The sequence below is a fragment of the Vulpes lagopus genome, chromosome 1 (assembly GCF_018345385.1).
Source record: "Vulpes lagopus strain Blue_001 chromosome 1, ASM1834538v1, whole genome shotgun sequence".
Classification (NCBI taxonomy): Eukaryota; Metazoa; Chordata; class Mammalia; order Carnivora; family Canidae; genus Vulpes; species Vulpes lagopus.
The window spans coordinates 15,443,382-15,465,834 of record NC_054824.1 but is presented as its reverse complement, the minus strand read 5'-3'; the positions used below and the strand labels follow the sequence as shown (position 1 = coordinate 15,465,834).

Genomic DNA, 22,453 nt, shown 5'->3' with positions numbered 1-22,453 from the left:
CTAGTCTCTCCTGCAAAAGCTCCTTCCTTGCACCTAGTACTTCTCTACGTGGTACTTCTCACAAGTCTTCCCATTTTATAAATGTTTGCGACTATCTCCCTCAGGTGGTAGCTCTAGCAGCTCAGGGCTGTGCCCAACTTGTTCACCAACTTCTCTTTTTACTGTTTGTGTAACTGTGGGCAAGTCACTCAACCTTTCCATGCCTCAGTTTCTTCATCTGCCAAACAGGTGGTATTGCCACCACCGTGTACCAGATTCCATCTTCTTTCTTACTTCCCCTGTCAAATGATCAGAGCCGGAGATCTCTGTGCTAACTCAGGACACACAGCTGTATTCTTATTTTCTTATATTCATTCTGTCTTACTTCCCTTCCACGTCAAATTCATACCTATAGACTCAGGATTAATGGTAGAACAGAAATATATAAAGAGGCAAGGCAAAACAGGGTTTTGGCTGATGAGGTTTGTGTCAGTTTTCATAGCATCAAGTGTGATACCTGGCACATGGCATTATATAGTGTAGAAAAAAATATTTGCAATATATTAAGTGAGGAAAAGACAGGTTGGAAAATTACGTGTATGTGTGCATCTACAGAAATATATGTGTTTCAAAATTACACATAAAAATATTGAAAAGAGGGGATCCCTGGGTGGTGCAGCGGTTTAGCGCCTGCCTTTGGCCCAGGGCGCGATCCTGGAGACCCGGGATCGAATCCCACGTCGGGCTCCCGGTGCATGGAGCCTGCTTCTCCCTCTGCCTGTGTCTCTGCCTCTCTCTCTCTCTCTCTCTCTCTCTCTCTCTCTCTGTGACTATCATAAATAAATAAATAAATAAATACATACATAAATACATAAATAAATAAATAAATAAAATATTGAAAAGATGTGTACCAAATGGGCAACGGTGGTTAGCAAGCAGTAAGTTATAAGGTTACGGTGACTTAGTTTCCTTCTCTGTGTTCTTCTGAACCTCCCCAAGTTTCTACAATTAACAAATGTTAAAAATCAGAGGAAAGGTTTTTTCAGGCTTTTTTCTCAGAAAACAATGTTCTTGATTGAGTCCTGGTACATACAAAACTTGTGACCGTGATAATGATAATAGCTAATACTTCTCAGCATTTTTTATGGGCCAAACACTATGGTTAAGTACATTACATAAATGCTCATTGAGACCTCGCACTCTATGATGTAGGCATTGTTCTCACATCCATTTTGTAGATGAAAAAGTTCAAGTTGTTCATGGGAAGTCACAAAGCTGTTAAGTGGTGGAGCCCAAGATGCGAACCCCGAACCCTGGGGATCTGACTCCAGAAATCCCTCTCTCCTGTGGCCACAAGATTTCCTGTCTCCAGCCACACTGCTTCTCAGAAACCTAACTTTTCTGTTCTTGATTTTTATGTCTTCTGTGCTTTTTCGATTCTTATCCTTTGGGGAAGGGATAGAAATAGGCAATATATGCAATTCTCACACGAGGTGAAAGGCATCCACTCTGTGTGGTATCTCCGCTTCAAACACACACACCTGCCCAAAGGAGATGTGGGAACATGCCCAACTGGAGACTAGGCAAGCCTACCCCCATCATCAGCTCTCGCAGCACCACAAACCTCTGCTTCCTGCCCTTGTTGCAGTTGTGCTTTACACTTACTTGTTACTTGATTGCTTACTACCTGCCAGGCACTATTCTGGGCACGTTACATGTGCTCTTTTTCTTTTCACCATTTTACACATAAGGAAACCCAGGCCTAGAGAAGTTAAGAAACTTGCCCAAGGTCACAGAGCTAGGAAGTGATGGAACCAGGTTTGATCTCTGGCTTAGAGGCATCACTCTCAAATGAATGAATGAAAGTATACTCTCTATTTTCTTTTTTTTTTTAAGATTTTTATTTATTTATTCATGAGAGACACACAGAGAGAGGCAGAGACACAGGCAGAGAGAGACACAGGCTCCCTTTGGGGAGCGCGATGCGGGGTTCGATCCCAAGATCCTGGGACAATGCCCTGAGCCAAAGGTAGATGCTCAACCACTGAGCCACCCAGGCGTCTCTACTCTCCATTTTCTAAAAAAACTTTCGATCTCTTATTAGGACTGCTTAATTTTATTTCTGTAGGACATGAATATTTCTCATACATCATATTTCTAATATTTTAATATTTTAATCATATGTCTAATATTTTAATATAATCATATTCTAATATTTATAGTATTTCTAATATTTTGATTTTATTATTATAAATGGAAATTTTAAATTATATTTTCTAATTGGTTATTTGCGATATCAAGATTTACATGTTTGTAACTTTGTAAACTTTTCATCATTTTATCTTATCATGATGCATGTACTCTTTAATCCCCATCCCCTATTTTCCCCCTCCCCCACCTACCTTCCCTCTGGTAACCATCAGTTTGTTCTCTATTGTTTTTTTGGTTTTGGTTTTGTTTTTTAAAGATTTATCTATTCATGAGAGACACAGAGAGAGAGGCAGAGACGCAGGCAGAGGGACAAGCCTGCAGGACTCGACCCCTGGACTCCAGGATCACCCCATGGGCCGAAGGTAAACTGCTGAACCACCCAGGGATCCCCTTGTTCTCTATGTTAAGAGTCTGTTTCTTGGTTTGTCTCTGTCTCCTTTTTTGTTTCCTTTGCTTGTTTGTTTTGTTTCTTAAATTCCACATATGAGTGAGATCATATTTGAGATTGTATTTGTCTTTCTCTGACTTATTTCACTAACCATAATACTCCTAGCTCTGTCAATGGTATTTCAAATGGCAAGATTTCATTCTTTTCTATGGCTGAGTAATATTCATATATATATATATATGTTTGTATACACACACATACATACATCTCATATCTTCTTTATCCATTCATTTATCAATGGACACTTGGGCTGCTTCCATAGTTTAGCTATTGTAAATAATGTTGCAATAAACATAAGGGTGCATGTATCTCTTTGAGCTGATGGTTTTGTATTTTGGGGGTAAACACCCAATAGTGCCATTCCTGGATCCTAGGGTAGTATATTATTAGCTTTTTGAGGAACCTCCATACAGATTTCCACAATGGCTGCACCAATTTGCATTCCCACCAAAGAGGGTTCCCCTTTCTCTGCATCCTCACCAACGACTGTTGTTTCCTGTGTTGCTGATTTTAGTCATTCTGACAGGTGTGAGGTAATATCTCATTGTGGTTTTGATTTGCATTTCCCTGATGATGAATGACACTGAGCATCTTTTCATGTGTCTGGTGGCCATCTGGATGTCTATAATTTTGTAAACTTACTGAACTGTCTCATTAACTGTAATTTTGATTCCCTAGTATTTTAGCTATATAATCCCATAAATTTCTATAAATAATTTTGTCTCCTCCTTTCCAACATTAAGATATCATCCTTTTCAATTAATTTTTTTGTTTAAATTTAATTTTTTATTTTAATTTAATCACGATTTTTTAAACTATATCTATAGATATGTACTATTTTCAGTACATATCTTTACCACTTGCCCACTCAGGCCTAAGCCATCTGCTATGACACCAACAGAGCCACTTTTATAAATCACAAATATGGCTCTTTCTCTCTAATATTCAGAAGTCTGCACCACCTCCATGTTTTCTGCATGATAAAGTCTCTTAGCATAATTACTACCTTTGATAATATGGCCCCAAACTACGTTTTAACCTTCATTTTGACCACGATTCCAAAATGCCCCTCACTCATAACTCCTTTTCTTATGATTTGCCCAGACGGTTCCTCCTTATTTTCTTTCTTGGGACAACTCTTTACCTTCTGAGGCCACATGACTGCCGCCTCTTCTCTGGCCCTCCCAAGCTCTCCACCCCATTTCACCCCTGCTCCTGCCATGTCTCCAGAGCACCAAACACAGATCTCTGTCAGGGAACCTGTCACAGCCCAACCTAAGCATGGGTACTCATTTAGGGCAGAGGTAAGCAAACTTCTATGGAGCTTCGCATGATAAATATTTTAGGCTTTCTGGGCCATATTTGATCTCTGTTGCATTTTTTCCCTTACATTTTAATAATGTAAAAATGATTCTTAGCTCATAGGCTATAAAACAAACAAACAGGCCACATGTCTGATGTTCAGCCAAAGAGCCTCTCCCTCCCCAAAGGCAACAAAAGTGCTTCTCCTATGAGAGCCTAGAGTGTTCTCCAGGCCCGCCCATGGAAGAGAACTCCAGCAAACTCCTGCTTTTCAAGTAGCCGAATCAATCAATGTCTCATCTCAGGAAATCATCTAGACTTGATGGTGTTTGGAAAACTTGCCAGGTATCCAACCTAGCTACTGACAATAGATCTATCTCCCATCTCGCTGTAATTGGGGAAGAAGCATTTTGCTAAGTCATTAAGTGTCAGAGAAATGTGGGCAATTATCATTGTTCTTTTCGCCGTCCCCCTGCTCCCTGGTTCTCCCAACCAGAAGTGCTCCAGAAAAGTGATGATCACCCCTCCCTGGTTAAGGAACCAACACTATGAAGTTTTTAGAAAAGAACAGCACTTTACTGGCATAATCTCTGGCTTAACTTTGAGGACTCAGTATCTGGCTTCCGGGGCTCCCCACAGTGTGAGCTGGAAAGGAAGCAGCAGATAAGCTGCTCCCTAAGGAGGAAATGGCCCACGTTCTTGTGAGGCTTCGAGTCCAGTACTGTTTCCATGGGAACAAAGTGAACTTGAAGCTAATTCTACTCACACCTCCTTCAGGCAGGCCCTTTGGGGCCTAGAAAGGCAGAGCACCAGAAGGTCTGGATAGCATCAACCCCATCCCTACAGACCAAAGCTGGCCAAGAGCTGGATCTGCTGTTGGGATCTCCACCGGCAGGCCAGGGCTCGGGGGAGGACACCAGGTCCAGTAAGCATCTGGAGTCCAGAACAGGGAAGGAGCCAGTCAGAGTGAGTCACCCTGCAAGGGGCAGGTCCTACCTAGCACAGCCCCCAGTTCCTGGAGCACCACATGGGTTTCAACAAAACAAACCCCAAACCCCACTTCCCAGAGGAGGTGAAGAATACAATATGCTCTAGAATGGAAATGAGGGTGCCAAAAGATAGCAAAAGCCCACCTTCCCCAGGCGAAATACGTGGTCCCAAGGGGCCAGGTCACATGACTAGTCTCATAGAGGGCTTGGCTCCCTGCACATTAGTTGTCCCCAAGAGAAACCATCATTTAACACACAGAAGTTCCTGAATTCAAGTGATGTCTTTCTGAACTGACAACTAATAGCTAAGACTTGAGCTCTGACCAGCACAGAGTCACATCGGCCCGGCCACCTCTAGCCAACAAGGTGAGCAAGGACACCTAACTCCGCTCTCGGTAGCCTTGCCCACCCAGACATAGGCTGCTCCGGGCTTCTCTTTGAGGGGCTTCCCAAGCACAGCTAAACCTACCATGGGCAATAAACACAAAATCAGAAGACTCACAATGTGCTAGTAAGAAGACGACTAAGATTACCAATGGAAACGTAGGGGTGAGAGAAGCCAACGTGGCACGTGCGCCCAGAATGGGTCAGAACCAGCACTGCCAGCCTTTCTAGCAGCTCGACGTCCATGGATACACAATCAACTCTGCAAGCAGATGTGTTACCAAGCAGCCCTTTCACCCTGGCCTGTGTATAAACAGAAGAGCTTCCTTGCTCAGAATCACCCTTGGCTCACAACACATTCCGAGTGGCCAGCAGCACTTCCAGCCAGGCAGTCAGGCCGCACCCCGTCCTACGTTCTCCTGGCGTGGGCCTCGACACACTAGACTGCCTGGCACTAGTGATCAAGAGGAGAGACGCTTGCTCCTGAAAATAGGGGATTTGGTTAAATGGTGGGACTGCGACCTACGTGCGCAAGCAAAGAAACCAACCCAAATGAAACTTTAAATCAGTCAACTAACAGTGCTTTACTAATCATGCAAAAAAGTAAGGATATAAAATATAGAATAGAAGGTGTGGTACATTACCCAAAAGCCCTGCCAAGGACCGCATGTCCTTCTCCATCAGCATGTAAATCTCTTCCTCTGAGAAGCGGCCAATGCCGTGGCCGTGCATCTCGCGTTTCACAATTCCTTTCGTTATGTGGCACACGACCCACCTCAGCAGGTTACTGAAGGGACCGCCACCACTAAGAGAGAGCATCTTCCGGGTCTCATTGAGATTGTCCACCCACTGGCAATAAGCTAACGTCCTGGAATTGTGTGGAAACAGGTTACTACTGGGCATTAGATACACGTCCGCTCCACAGAGCCCATTTCCAGTGAGTGTGTCAGGAGGGAGCACACTCTGGAGGAAATGAGCCAGAGCAGCTTTCACAAAGAGCAGTCTGCATGGCACACGTTACAACAGTTTCTGGTCAATGCCTAGGCTTCAGGTCTGCAAGAGAAACTAAAACAAATCCAGATAACGATGCCATGCTACAATTCCACCAACCTCTCCTGGCACCCACCCTCAGATCCACACCCCCACCCCCCACCTCCCCAAGGCCGCACTCCTGCTTCCGCCTAGGCAACCCCACGGAAAACAGTAGAAACCCACTTCAAAAGGTTTTTAGGCAGAACAGTGCATACCTATGGGGAAAAGAGGAAGGAGGCACAGTGACTGCAGTGCTGGCTTCCTTGTCTTTTTTGATCTAAGTCATGGTTATGCAGGTATATGCTCTGTGTTAAATAAAAGTAAGCTGCATTTTTTTTTTATTTTGGACAATTAGTGAATGTGGGGTTTTTTTAATGCATTTTATATTTTACAACATCAAAGAGCTTTTTCAAAAGGTTTTTGCCTTTTTGACAGAGGAGTAGGGAGGAGATATACTTGTCTGTGTTTAGTATAAACTACACAAATTGTAAATATTATGTATATTATTTGCTCTCCAGAAAGTCTGGAGAACTGTTTCAGTTTGTTCTCCAGAACTCTAAAGTGAACACAAATACCGAAGGAACTCAGTTGAGTCATTTTTCCCATCTGAGTGGTGCTTGTGGCAAACTCTCCCGGTGTTCCCATGGGACATGCACAGATAGCTCAGCAGCTTTTCCCTGTTTGCGTGGTATGCTGGCTACAGAACTCAGGCCTTGACTGATTTTGGTCTCTGAACCTGTGCAATTGCAGGAATGTTTCTATGGCTAATAGTGTTGGTAGACAGAAGTTAAAAGGGTTTTCTCCTGAAGGCTGAGAAAAACATAGCTGTAGGAGTGCCCACATAAGATATTTTAGTTTTTCCCCATAATGAGCAATAAAAGATGTACTGACAGTCATCTCTCCTCCTAGTATTGGTCGATATAGCAATAATGGCCATTTTGAAAAAATCAGAAGAGTGAAAAACATTTTTACAGAGAGAACACAAGGAATTACAATACATTATAACTACTTTTCCACCTCAATTTTTTTAAAGAAAAAAAAAGTCCCTGAAATGTTGATCATCTTATATAGTTTTATTCTTTCCAGTGTTCGTTCTTCTACAAAAAAGAAAATAAAAAACAGATTTCCCTAAAAATTTTTAAGCATTCCTGATTTTTACTGAGAAGTCCTACAACCAATTTCAACATAGCTCTCTGTACTGTACCCATTACTCTTATTATTTTTTAAAATAATGCCTACAAATCTTGTTAGAGAGCTTTATACTTGTTTTTTTATAAATCTCTCAAAATAAAGTCTTGAGTCAAGAAATGGATTTTTGCTGAAAACAGGAAAAAGTACATCGCAGTGGTAACTAATACATACGGAGAAGTCAATGGATCTTTTGATATAAAAGATCTCACATTTACTCTAGTAAATTCTTTGTAAACATGCAAACTAAATACTTTCCTGTTTGTTCTTCTTTCTACACCTGTAGCAATTAAAGTATCAAATTTCATATTCTATTAGAATAATTCAGCTCTTTGATTCTAATTGTACTAGACTGAAAGGCACACAGAAAAGAGCTATCCCATCCTTGATTATTCTGCAAGTCCATGAACTGAGAATAAAACTAAATTATCCCAAAATAAGCATAGCTAGGTCATAACAGCATTTAGGAAGCACCAAAAGAGTAAAAATGAGGAATGTGGTGGCTCCAAACTGACAGGTTGATGTGAAAATATATATATGTATTCTTCGTAGATGGATTACACAGATTTTATCATAAACATAACTGATCCCAAAGGATGAGCAGAAGTTCACCAGGCAGAGAAGAAGAGGTATGTGTGAGGAGCACTGGCTGGGGTGGGTACAGGATGCCTTGGGAAGCAGCTAAGAGTAAAGGCTGGAAGGGTGGGCCAGGACCAGATCTGGATGGGCCTGAGACAAAGGGTGGTGAGCTTTAACCACTGAAAAGTGATAAGCGGTCAAGAAATATAATCAGGTTTGTGGCAATATGAAGGAAGGGCTGCAAATGGAGAAAGCACTGGGCGGAAGGCTGCTTGGAAGACTATGGCAAGACCTAAGAACAAGGGCAATAGTAGAGGTGGTGGGAGGGTGTGCAGGGAATGCAGAGGAGAAACTCTGGAATATGAGAAAGAGTCTACTGATCAATGGATTAGGTATAAGGAGAGATTAGGTATTTTCTCTCAGGCTGATGACTTGAGTGGATGATAATGCCATTAACCAATAAGGGCAGACACACAGATTTAGATGATGAAAGACACATCAAACGGTTTCATTTGAGGATCCCATGGAACCCCCAAGTGAGAATTTCCAGAGGTTGAGGACTCAGGAGATAGGTTTAGACTCAAGATAGAGAATTTGTGGGCAAGGGTTTGTCAGTGTGAGTGCTAAAGCTGTCAGAGGAGAAGGGTCACGTCACCTAAAGAAGTTTCTAGGGTAAGGTGTGGTGTTAGGTATAAGGCTTACACAAGTCAAGGGCAAGTTAGAAGGTGAGAAGGCAAGGCTGGAAGGGCCAGCATAGAGAGAAATAGAGACACCCCTTGCTCTGAAGAAGAGAGGTGGAGAATGTTGCAAGAGAAGGGGCTGCAGAGAGGTTCAGAATTCCTGCCTAGTGACTCCATTTTCCACCATCAAGCAGGAAATGGGGGCATGCGCAAAGGATGAGGATGCAGTGATGGAGACAGAGCTTTGCACAACTAATGAATTCAAGTAGCAGATGGGGATGGAAGAGGTAGCTGTTCTGGGCCACACAGCTAAGCTGGAGGAGACCCCACCAATACAATGGTGTAAGGTTCTCTACCTGCATTAGTGGGTTGAATGGAGGGCACAGAAGGAGGAACACTAGGTTGATCTGGAATTTTGCAGCTAGAGGTAACCTAAGAAACCGTCTGGTCTTCCTCTCTTCTCTTTGCCACCCTGCTCTTGACTTCTTCCCTCTTTCACTCCTTGTGTCTAATCCTGAGCCCAGTGTCAGGGAAGAGAAGCAAATGAGGGCCAGGCAGGCTGTGTAAGGGTCAACCCCTATGAAGTGGGTACAAACTTTAAATACCAAAGAAAACAAGTAATTCATGGGATCCTAAATCAATCACTACAGGCAGCAAACCTCATTTACACACACTTCCATATTCTCACAACCAAGAACCCACCTCCTTCCGTGACCAAGCTTCCAGCAAACTATTCGCACTTGACCAAAACTATTCTCATCCAAATCAATGACATCTCCTTGCTGCAAAATCCAAATAAACATTCCTTATTTTTTGTTTTCAAGTAGGCTCCATGCTGGGCATGGAGCCCAACGTGGGGCTTGAATCCATGACCCTGAGATCAAGACCTGAGCTGGGATCAAGAGTCAGACACTCAACTGAATGAGCCATCCCAGTGCCCATAAACCTTCCTTGTTTATTTATCTTTCTTGAACTCTCCTCAATGTGTAACGCTGTTGGTGTCTCTTGTAGAAGAGTTCTCCCCTGGCTTACTCTCTAAAGCTCTCTACTGCTTTTCCTGCATGTCCACCAAGTTCCCAAGATTTTCATCACTATTCTTCCTACTTCTTACTCCACCATCATGGCATGATCTAATTCACACCCATTATTTCAAAGTGATGACTCCCAAACCCATACCCAGCCCAGACCCTTGTCCTAACACCCAGGGATCTCTGTGAGGGGTCCTTGGGAACTGCAAAGCCTATATCCAAAACTGGACTCAATGATCTTCCTTCCCTTTGAATCTGTCCCTCCTCACCCAAGCCCATAAGAATCCCAGGATGTGTTCTTTGCTGCTCTCTATCCCTCACTCCTGACAAGCCAGTCACCCTGTGAATCTGCCCTTTTCTCTAACTCGATTAGCATGTAGCTCAGGCCTCCATCATTTCTCAACCCCTGAGCACAGCGGTCTCCTAGCAGGTCTCCTGACATCCCGTCCATGCCCTTCAGCAAGCCATTTGTCCCAAGGCAGCCGCAAAGATCTCCTAAAACACAAATCTAATCCCATCAGGCTGCTCCTCAGAGTCATTCATTAACTCCCCATAGCCCCTTAGCTTGGCACGCAGCCCTCCTACAGTCTCACCCAGGCACGGCTGGCCATCCCCTGGCCCCATCCCCCTGCACTGCCTCCTGTGTACCTGCCACACAGAACCACGTGTGTCTCCCCAGGCTCCTCTGTCTTGCGTCTAAACTTTGGCAGATGCTGCTCCCTCTGCCTAGATATCCTAATCCCCTGCCACCCAGCCCCTTTCACCCAGCCCTGACAGTCCCCAGCTTCTGTTGGGGTACCATCTCCTCTGGGAAAGCCTTTCCCCCATCACTCCAGCAGGTCCTGGCTGCCTTTCCTCAGGTCTTCAAACTCTTCCCCTAGCACCCACCATTATGATGGGTCAATGTCTCCCTCAGCCTGTGAGTCACCTGAGGACGGAGACAGTGTCCCATCCAGCATGGAGTATGGCCACTAGGAGTCATTCATTAAGTTTACTGAAAGAATGAATTATTGATTGAATGGTAAAAAAGCTTTACTCCTGAGCCAGCTACTGCTAAGTAGTGTTTCTAAGGGCTGACAATATTTAAATAGGACGAAGGAAAAACAGAAATGCCTTTGAAGAATGAAGAAGGGGCTGACTGTTCTCTTCTGAGACCCGCGTCACTCTCTACTGGGAAGAGGCCCACTCTATGAGGAGTCATGAATCATCAACCGGCAAGGGCAGAGAGGGCCAGTTTGGAAACTAGACTAAGCTGAACAATTAATTCATCATTCTGAGAACCTCTTTCAGAAAGTTGATTCTCACTTCCTTTATCACAAATGATGTACCGGATCTCTTCTGCAAAACGGGGTCAAATTTCTCTTAAAAATTGATTATTCTAGTCAGAACAGAAGAATAAATACTATTCAACATTTTTAAAGGAGATCAAGAGTACAGGAAAGAAGCACTGACCCCTGATGTTTCAATGAAGATCTCTCTTGTTATAACCTAACATGAGGCCTGGCCCATAGCAGAGATGGTGCTAACATGTGGAAAACTGCAACCCACGGAATCTACTGTTTTATGACTGAGCCTCAGCATGTGGCCTTCCTGACCACAGATGCCTTTCTCCATATCCTGCTACATCCTGTCATCTTTTGGTTGTCTTCTAAATGCATGGGGGCGCAGGAGTGTATGATAAGCTTCTATGATTCCACCAAGTTGCACAGTCCCTAGACTAACCCTTCCAAGCAGGACCTCTCACTGCATCTGAAATCGGGGGGCAAGCGGAACAGGGAAGAGGGGATCACATTAATCCAGTTATAATCATGGAGAGAGACTCCAGGCTTTTAGACAAGATTTTGGGTAAGTCATTTTAGTAAGGACTCCACCTCCCTCATTCAGTGAAACTATACCAAAAGCCAACCTCAAAATTGAAAAATCATGGCCAGCCTAGATGCAAATTTGTTCCAACACCTATATTTTAATGGGTCAAAGTGGTATGACTAGATGGCTTGACCACAGTGCGCTACACACTTCCTTGTGGGGCTACAAGACTCTTGGTGCACTAGTGTGTCATATAGATGAAGCTGTAGTGTCTGTTACCGGAGCTCAATTTCATTCCACTAATTTGACCCCGTGTCTCTCGTTTTTCCCTTTATACCAACTTCCATGTGTTGGATCTAACTTAAGCACTCAGTGGAACAAAGAGGATAGAAACCTGTCTTCTCCATGTTCAATCATAGCTATACAAGTGGGACATACTGGTATGGATTTCAAGTTCAAGAAAAACTTGTTATAGCTAAGTGTGCTTATTTGACCAAACCTGAAGCAGAGCCCCAGGATGATGTGATGGTATTTATGTAACAATGCCAGCTTTCCATTGTCTTCGCTTTTCAGAAATATCACACCTGGAGTGTTTTTGCAATTTTGGACCAAAATAAACATATCTGAAAACTCCAGATAACTCTAATCAATTGATTCAAACAGTAATTTCATCTCCTCGGCTATAAACACAGACACAACCTTGGAGCTCAGATTGTTAGAATTTAACAAGCTCTCATGAAAATCTCATCCTTGTAATATTTTCCTATATAGGGTGGTCCATTCCTCATGCTGGCTCCAGTTTCCATGGGTGCACATTCTGTGTGTGGCCTCTGAGACAAGAAAGTGGGGAGCAGAAGAGGAACCTGACAAGGAGTGTCCACAAACTCTGCCCCAGGCATTTTCTTACTGGAGGGACAGGTGTCTTTTCTCCTTTGGGATTTAGAGCTCTAGGGAATGCTTGTTCAAGGTCTCCCCAAAGCAAGAGGATAGCTAAAGGTTAGGAAACCTTATGAAACAGAGGAAGGTTTGTTTTTCCTTCTGCTGCTAGGGACTGAGGGAATTGAAGGAATTGGGAATTTTTCTTTGAAAGTTCACTGGAGGGCAGCCCAGTGGCTCAGTGGTTTAGTGCCGCGTTCAATCCAGGACATGACCCTGGAGACCTGGGATCGAGTCCCACGTCAGGTTCCCTGCATGAAGCCTGCTTCTCCCTCTGCCTGTGTGTCTGCCTCTCTCTCTGTGTGTGTCTCTCATGAATAAATAAATAAAATCTTTAAAAAAAAAAAAAAAAGAAAGAAAGTTCGCTGGATATTTTTATCTCTATGAAGAAGACCTGACCTCCCACCTTCATTATATTTTCCTCAAAATAACCTTTGAGGAGACACAAATGAGACACAGTAGCTAGCTCCCGCTCTGAATTACAAAATGTAATTAAAAAGTGGATTACAGATACAAAATTATCCTTAGAAAGGTCTATGTATGACCTAAGCAACTCCCCCAAGCACTTGTGTGTTTATGGTCCATAAAATTAAGATTCTTCCACACCAGGATACCACCTCCCAACTCTCCCACTCACTTCCCACCCCCCAATACCTTTCCCTCCACCACCTAGAGCTGCCTCCCATCATGTGTTAGCTGGGGCTGTTGCAGGGAGAGAAGGAAAGGGAAAGAGCAGAGGATGAATTTCTACCAGGGAGTAAACATATAAAATGTCTCCACACACCGAGAGCAAAAATCAGGGACAGCTGGTACTTGGGAATCTTGCTGGATCAAAGTCTTTCTAACTGGAATGTACATTTTATGAACCACTACAAAAATCAAGAGTTGTAGCGCAAGTACTAATGAAAATGTAAGGTGACTTTCAGCTTCTTTCCATGCAGCTCACAAAGCAAGAGCTCTCCACATTAATGGGCCCATCAATCAAACAAGGTAGCACTTTGGAGGGCTGCATCAACAGAAGGCACAGAGGGTCAGGGTGGCCCTGTGCTGGTTCTTCATTTCTTCCAATTGCTGCCAAGTGGGGACTAGAACCTCTTAAGAGATGAGATGGGCTCTGTCCCACAGGCTTTTCCCTGAGACTAAGCACATCACATGTAGTCAGTCACTTGGCCCATGCTGTAACTCCTGCTCTCTTGAAGACGGGAGCCCCATCAGTTCTCCACAAGTACCATAAAGAAAAGACCTGGGTGCTTTCCAGGAACACAGAGTCTGTGATTACTACCATGCTAATCTGCACCCCTGCCTCTACTCTCTGCTGGGTTCCCTCCTTGCCCCCACCTCCTTCACCTCTACAGTGAGAGGGGGTCAAAGAAGCGGTGCTCCGGATCTGCCCTGGGATAAACGGGGCAAGGACTGTGAGCAGAAAAAGAAAACAGAAATAGAGAGTCACTTAAAATCCAAGAGAGGGAACAGCAAGTTTTCCATTTAGAAAGAACAAGCAAGTTTCCATGTAGAAAGAGAGCTGAACTGATGAAATAGGAAGGTGATAGGGAAGACCTTCGACAATCAACCCCACACTGAGTGTGGAGGAGGCGAAAGCTACTGGGTGAGCAACTGACCCCTTAATAACAATTAATGCCCAAAAAGGAGGGCTTAACGATTCTTAATTAACTCTTTGGAACAAGATAAGTATAGAGAAATCATAGAGAAAACTCATCTACTGGGGTGTATAGAAAGGTGCTAAAACTCCAGGAAATGGATGAAAAACAAAGGAAAATCCCACATGACGATGAGTTTATAAGCCAAGAAGCCCTGTGCCTGTTTAACTCACATGTCACAGCCAGCACAATGGCACATGCAGAATACAGGCAACTCATCCACGCAGTGTGTGAGGCTTCAGACAAGGGATGCAACCTAGGGGTCAGCCAGGCGGGGCAAGAGCACTCAGAAAGCAGAAGTACACTTTACTTCTGGAACACAGAGAAGCTCTTGTCGTCTAAGGAAAATTGATGATAATTTTACAAAGCTTGAATAATTCATTTTACTTAAGACTTCTATCCTGACTTAGTCTTCTGTTCCCTCCTCTGGGTGTCCGATATAATAGTATTTTAATTCAGCAGTTTGGACTAGTAAAGAGCAGAGTCAGTTGAAATATCCTCTTCAAGGATCCCTGGGTGGTGCAGCGGTTTGGCGCCTGCCTTTGGCCCGGGGCATGATCCTGGAGACCCGGGATCGAATCCCACATCGGGCTCCCGGTGCATGGAGCCTGCTTCTCCCTCTGCCTGTGTCTCTGCCCCTCTCTCTCTCTCTCTCTCTCTCTCTCTTCTGTGACTATCATAAATTTAAAAAAAAAAAAAAAAGAAAAAGAAATATCCTCTTCACCTCAGTGAGGTGAGGTCTAAATCAGGGGTCAGTAAAACAGCCCATAGGCTAATAAGTTTTTACATTTATAAATGGTTGGAGGGGTGCCTAGATAGCTCATTTGGTTAAGGGTCCAACTCTTGGTTTCGGCTCAGGTCATCATCTCAGGGTCATGAGATCGAGCCCCATGCTGGGCTCTGTACTCAGAGTGGAGTCTGCTTGGGATTCTCTCTGTCCCTCTTTCCCTCTGCCCCTCCCTCCACTCACATGCACTCGTTCTCTCTCTCTCTCTCTTTCTCTTTCTCTAAAATAAATTCATTAACTAATTAATTAAAAAATTAAAAATACATTTTTAAATGGCTGGAGGAAAAAAATCAAAAGAATAACTTTTCATATTAAATGAAATTCAAATGTCAGTGTTTTTATTGTTTCATTGAAACAGAGTCATGCTCTTCATTTCCATGTCATCTATGGTTGCTTTTGCACTACAATGGAAGAGTTTAAGGAGTTGCAACAGATCCATGGCCCCACAAAGCCTAAAACATGTGCTAGTGGGGCCTCTACAGAAAATGTCTACCTTTTTTCTAGATACCTAGAAACTTATCGGTTATAACTTTGACCCCTAAGTCGGTCAGAATGTAGAAATTTTTGAAAAGGCTGGGGAATGTCTGAAAAGTGAAACAGAACTTGGGCTTACTCCAAAGGCTGGGGACAGGCCTTGGGCACTCACCCAACACGCCTGGGGGACTCACCAGTAGAAGTGCTCCTCCACCATCTTGGTCACTGCTCTGGAGATGGCTCTTTCATGAGGGCCAAGGTTTTTGTTTAAATTCACTCCAAGTTTCTCTTCCAGAAAGTCAATTATGAATTCTGTGCCAGAAACTTTTTCATGATTATATTCAATCCAAGGCATTTTCCCTTGAGCAGAAAGTTTTCCACCAAAATAATTCTAAGCAGAGTAAATTTTAAAAAGAGAAAAGCAATGTTTTATTTAAATTTCACTGTATGGTTAACAGAAACAAACATTCCAACCCTATATTTGATAGTGACTATACTGTTCAAGTGAATGAACTCAGCACATAAACTCTTTAAGACAATAAACAGTTACTCTTGGAGAAATAAAAATACCTCACATGAAGATATTACTGTACTCCCATAGATTTTTATCATGAGCTCTGGTATATTGTTACAAAAAAGACCAGAGAGGAGAAGTAGTGTTGAAATGATCTTGGTAATAGTTGGTTTAGTTAAAAGGTTAAGAACAAGTCACAAATGCAAAACAGTGAAAATAAGCCATAATGGGGCTTGCACTGGTGAGGCTACTAACCAAAGATCTCATCTGAAACCCAGCAGCTTATGCTTGAATAATGCTTAATACCACTACATGGCAAACAAGTGGCCCCATAAATTATAACACTTAGGTGTAAGAAAGTGCATCCAACAGATTCAACTCTAGTGTTGGTTAAAATGTAGATTCCTGGGCCCCAGCCCAGACCTCTGCATCAGAAGCCTGGGAATGGTGCCCAGAAATCTGTGTCTGTGCTAAGTTCCCCTTTGATTTACACCCATGCTAGAATCTTACAGTGTCTCAGAGGACATGGTCCCAGATGGAGTGGAATGGGGGTGTGGAGTCATACACTTTATGAACACTGGGAATTAGAGTGACATTTGCTGCCTCCACTCCTTGGCCAGGCACTACACATTCCCCTTGATGTGGACCAGAAGAAATGTTACAAACCTCGAAAAGTTGTTAGTACATCAGATATTCTTGTAATTTGTACACTAAAGATGTAAATTTACCATATAACATGGTACCTGTTTCAGATTAACTCTTGATATCACCCATATCAACCTAACACATCCTTTTCAGGACTTTTGTCATTTGCAGATGGATTCTATCCTACACACTGACATCAGAGGAAACTGTTTGCAATGCAAATGAGATACAAGATCTCTATGGCTCAAAATTATCCAGTGGTTTTTAATGGATCTATTCTAACCCCTTTCACATACCAGTCTAGGCCTAATCCACCTAGCCACTGCCCACCTAACCAGCCTCTTTGCTATCAATCTCTCCAGTCTTCTGAATTCCAACTGCACACATGCGAACACATCAGTCTTTGCCACCTCTCTGACTTTGTGCACTCTTTACTTTTTATAGGAATCTCTTTTCCCAGCCTCTGCCAAGTCATATCCATCCTAAAATATTTAGTTCAAAGTTCACCTTGTTGGTGAACAATATTTCCTCAAGGTGCAACCATTACTTCCTTTCCTCCATGCTTACATTGTACAGTGTATATTCTTCCCATCTTATAATATTACCATTGGTACCTTTGCCTTTCCCTCTAGGCCATGCACCGCCCCCCCAAGTATTTGGTACATTTTTATCTAGACTCCTTTTAAAAACTGGAGTAACAAAAATTAATGATTGATTCTTTTTTTTTAAGGGATTTATTTTATTTTATTTTATTTTTTATTTATTCAGAGAGAGAGAGAGAGAGAGAGGCAGAAACACAGGCAGAGGGAGAAGCAGGCTTTATGCAGGGAGCCTGACGTAGGACTCGATCCCAGGTCTCCAGGATCACACCCCGGGCTGCAGGCAGCGCTAAACCGCTGTGCCAACAGGGCTGCCCTTAATGATTGATTCTTATGGAAATGAAAGTTCTTATAGGTTTTTGTCATCAAAAATTTTAGTTTTAGAGGCAGAAAAAGTATTTGACAAAATTCAACATCCATTCATGACAAAAACTCTCAATGAAGTGGGTATAGAGGGTATATACCTCAACTGAATAAAGGTTATATATGAAAAACCCACAGCTAACATTATACTCAATGGTGAAAAGCTGAAAGCTTTTCCTCTAAGATCAGGAACAAGACAAGGATGTCCACTCTTGCCACTTTTATTCAACATAGTACTGGAAATCATAGCCACAGAAATCAGACAAGGAAAAGAAATAAAAAGCAACCAAACCGGTAAGAAGTAAAACTGTCATTATTTGTAGATGACATGATACTATATAGAGAAAACCATAAAGGCTCCACCAAAAAATCTATTAGAATAAATGAATTCAGTAAACTTGTAGAAACAGCATTAATATACAAATATCTGTTGCATTCCTGTACATTAATAATGAACTAGCAGAAAGAGATATTAAGAAAACAATCTAGGATGCCTGGGTGGCTCAGTGGTTGAGTGTCTGCCTTCAGCTTAGGGCGTGATCCCAGGATCCGGGATCAAGTCCCACAATCGGGCTCCCTGTGAGGAGCCTGCTTCTCCCTATGCCTATGTCTCTGCCTCTCTCTGTGTGTCTCCCATGAATAAATAAATAAATAAATCTTAAAAAAAAAAAAAAAAAGAAAAGAAAATCTCATTTACAACTGCATCAAAAAAGAAAAAATACCTAGGAATAAATTTAACCAAGGACATGAAAGACTAAAAATCTGAAAACTACAAGACACTGATGAAAGAAATTGAAGACAACACAAATAAATAGAAAGATATACCACAATCATGGATTGGAAGAATTCATTAATATTATTAAAATGTCAATACTACTCATAGCAACCTATAGATTCAACTCAATCCCTAACAAAATAATGTTAATATTTGTCAAATAACTAGAATGAATAATCCTAATGTGTAGAGAACTATAAAAGACCCTGAACAGCCTAAAGCAATCTCAAGAAAGAAGAATGAATCTGGAGGTATCACACTCCCTGATTTCAAACTATACAATACTACAGTAATCAAAATAGTATGGGTACTGGCATAAAAATAGACACACTAATCAATGGAACAGAATAGAGTGATCAGAAATAAACCCATACTTAAATGGCCAACTAATCTACAAAAAAGAAGGTAAGAATATACAATGGAAAAGAGACAGTCTTTTCATTGAACAGTGCCTGGGAAACCTAGAGAGCTACATTAAAAGAACGCAACTAGAAAACTTTCTTATGCTACACACAAAAATAAACTCAAAATAGATTACATACCTAAATATAAGACCTGAGACCATAAAACTTCTAAAAGAAAAGATAGGTAGTAATCTGTTGGACATCAACTTCAGTAGTATTTTTCTGGATCTGTTTCCTCAGGCAAGGGAAACAAAAGTGAAAATAAACAACTGGCACTACATCAAACTAGAAAGCTTTTGCACAGCAAAGGAAACCATCAGCAAAACAAAAGGGCTACCTACCAAATGGGAAAAAAATATTTGCATATGATATATCCAATAAGAAGTTAACATCCAAAATAAATAAAGAACTCCTATAACTCAATACTAAAAAAAAAAAATCTAATTTTTAAAAGGTCAGAGGACCTGCACAGGCATTTTTCCAAAGAAGACATACAGATGGCCAACAGATGCATGAAAAGATGCTCAACATCACTAATCGTCAGGGAAATACAAACTAAAACCACAATGAGATAGTATCTCACACCATCCAGAATCATATAAAAAAAGTCAAGAAACAATAAATATTGGCAAGAATGTAGAAAAAAAGGAGACCCTCATGTACTGTTGGTGGGAATGTTAAATGTGCAACCACTATGGAAAATAGTATGTAAGTTCCTCAACAAATTAAAAACAGGGGAACCTGGATGGCACAGTTATGTGTCCAAATCTTGGTTTCAGCTCAGGTAGTGATCTCAGGGTCGTGAGATTGAGCCCCCTGTTGGGCTCCACACTTTGTGTGGAGTCTGCTTGATTTTTTCTCTCCCTCTGCCCCTCCCAACATGTGCTTGCGTGCCCGCTCTCTCCCTCAAATAAATAATAAATCTTTAAAAGAAAAAAAAAACACCATACAATCCAGTGATTCCTGTACTAGGTATTTACCTAAGGAAAACAAAACACTAATTTGAAGATATATGCACCCCATGTTTATTGCAGCATTATTTACAATAGCCAAGGTATGGAAGCAACCTAAGTGTCCAGCAATAAGCAAATGCACAAATAAGATATGGGATGGACAGATAGGTAGATGGACAGACAGACAGGATGCAATATTACTCAGCCATAAAAAAAGGATGAAATGTTGCCATTTGCAACAATATGGATATACCTAGAGGGTATTATGCTAAATGAAATAAACCAGACAGAAAAGAAAAATACCATATCATGTGTGGAATCTAAAAAACCAAACAAACCAACCAACCAGAAACAGACTCATAAATACAGAAAACAAACTGGTGGTTGCCAGAGGGAAGAGATGTAGGGGTTAGGCAAAATAGGTGAAGGGGATTAACAGGTGCAAACTTCCAGTTATAAAATAAATCAATCATAGGGATGAAAAGTACAACATACAGAGTATAGTCAATAATATTGTAATTATTTTGTATGGTAACAGATGGTAGCTACGCTTATTGTGGTGAGTACTTTGTAATGTATACAATTATCAAATCAGGGACGCCTGGGTAGCTCAGTGGTTGAGCATCTGCCTTCAGCTCAGGGCATGATCCCAGGCCTGGGGATCAAGTCCCACACTAGGCTCCCTGCAAGGAGCCTGCTTCTCCCTCTACCTATGTCTCTGCCTCTCTCTGTGTGTCTCTCATGAATAAATAAAATCTTTAAAAAGAAAAGTAGGAGACAACACTTTAGAGATACTATGATCATATCTAATTTAAAAATTAGATAAATTTTTTTAAATATTTAAAAAAGAAACACAAAAACATCTGAAGTAATTGGCAATAGTATGAGATACAGATGATCTTTCCACGAATTTCAGTCTTTCAGAATTGGCTATATTACTGATAAAATAAAAACATTATCTTTTAAAAATAATACTTAGTTTTCCTTAACTTCCTAAATATATTCAAGAGCTTCCTAAATGTATTCAAGAACTCCTGGCCTATTTTACTTAAGCAATTGAAGTCTGACTGGCCCACTAACGGTGGTTTCTGAAAGTAATTTTGAGAAGAATCATGAAGAGATAAACCTTTATATTTTTTGTGAGCTGAAGTTTCCTCCTGCAAGTTTGTCCTAGGTGAAATTAATCTATACTTCCACTATATTATTAACACAGCAGTGAAAGCCATGGGCTTTGGTTTTAAAAATCTCATTCCATCACTTATTCAGTGTGACCCTGGTCATCCCTGGATCTCCCTTATCATCCCTGGATCTCCCTGGGCTTCAATTTCCTTATCTACAGAATGGGGATACAAGAGTTGTAGGAAGACTACTACATACATGAAGGAGTTTGACAAGTCCCTTCATCAGAAATATTAACATCACCATTACCATTTTGAAATGGAGAATTAAGACCATAAAAAAAACGGGCAGCCCGGTGGCTCAGCGGTTTAGCACCACCTTCAGTCCAGGGCCTGATCCTGGAGACCCAGGATCGAATCCCACGTGGGGCTCCCCTCATGGAGCCTGCTTCTCCCTCTGCCTATGTCTCTGCCTCTCTCTCTCTCTCTCTCTCTCTCTCTCTCTGTCTCATGAATAAATAAGTAAAAGCTTTTTAAAAAATCCCAAAGTCTTGGGACACTGACTTGCTATACTAGCCATGGTACCCCAAACTTTTCAGCTAAATGTATACCCATTACATTCACTGCACCCCTGGAGCCATCTTGAAAGCTCTCCCACTGGCTAAATTTGAGACAATATGAGGAACTTTTATAGATTATAACACATTGGAAAAAAAAATCTACGCAACCACTATTATGAAATAATAAGAAATATATATGTTGGTCTCTGCCCCCAGTTTCCAGCACAGAGGCCCTAAAAGCCTTATAAAAATTCCTAAGTGATAGAGCACTAGGAACATTTTTGTCTTAATGAGGTGACTCTGGGTGGGCTCCTTGGATGGCTCTTGGAAGGTGGCAGGTTACTAGGAAGACCAAACCTTGATGAGCAACCATGATTTTCAGTCCTGTACCCGCTCCTCCAGAGATGGGGCTGGAAATGGAGTAAATAATTGCTCATGCCTATGTGAGGAAGCCTCCAAAAAATCCCAAAAGTATGGGGTTCAGAGAGTTTCCAGATGGGCAAATACATCCATACCGGGGAAGGTGATGCATCCAACTCTACAAGCTCCTGTACTGGGACCATCCCAGGCCTCACCCTATGTACCACTTCATCTAGCTGTTCATTTGTATCTTTTAACGTATTCCTTAGTAAACTGGGTATAAATGTGTTTCCCTGAATTCTGTAGAGGGGGAAGGATACAGTCTATGAGACTGAGCCCTTAACCTATGGGATGACACTGTCTCCAAATAGAGTGTCAGAATTGAATTAAATTGCAGGACATGCAGATGGTGTCACAGAGTGCTGCCTGGTGTGGGGGAAAACCTCCCCATATCCGGTGACCACAAGTGTCAGAAATGAAGTGTTTGATGTGAATAGTAAAGGAAACTCCCAGTGAATAAACACACAGTAGGGAAAAGCTGGGTTTTGTCCCACATAGAAAGAAAAAAACGAAGTCCTTCCCTTTACAACTATGTATTGTAGTTTTGTAGGAAAAAAAGTCCCTATTTTTTGAAGATGCATACTGAAGTCCTGAGGGGTGAAGTGTCATGATTTCTGCAGC

General features: G+C 42.0%; 1 protein-coding gene across 5 annotated transcripts in view; it reads right to left on the bottom strand.

The window, feature by feature from the left end:
* Positions 1-22,453, bottom strand: part of FAXC (failed axon connections homolog, metaxin like GST domain containing) — a 92,424-nt gene that overhangs the window by 43,099 nt on the left and 26,872 nt on the right. For all 5 annotated transcript variants that reach the window (XR_005990636.1, XM_041773717.1, XM_041773710.1 and 2 more), the window contains 2 exons: positions 15,676-15,872; positions 5,958-6,181 (listed from right to left, as the gene is read on the bottom strand). Coding sequence is in view for 4 of the 5 variants with exons in the window: in XM_041773717.1 (XP_041629651.1) it covers positions 5,958-6,181; positions 15,676-15,872 (421 nt within the window). In the remaining variant the exon portion in view is untranslated. The remainder of the gene's footprint in view (positions 1-5,957; positions 6,182-15,675; positions 15,873-22,453) is intronic.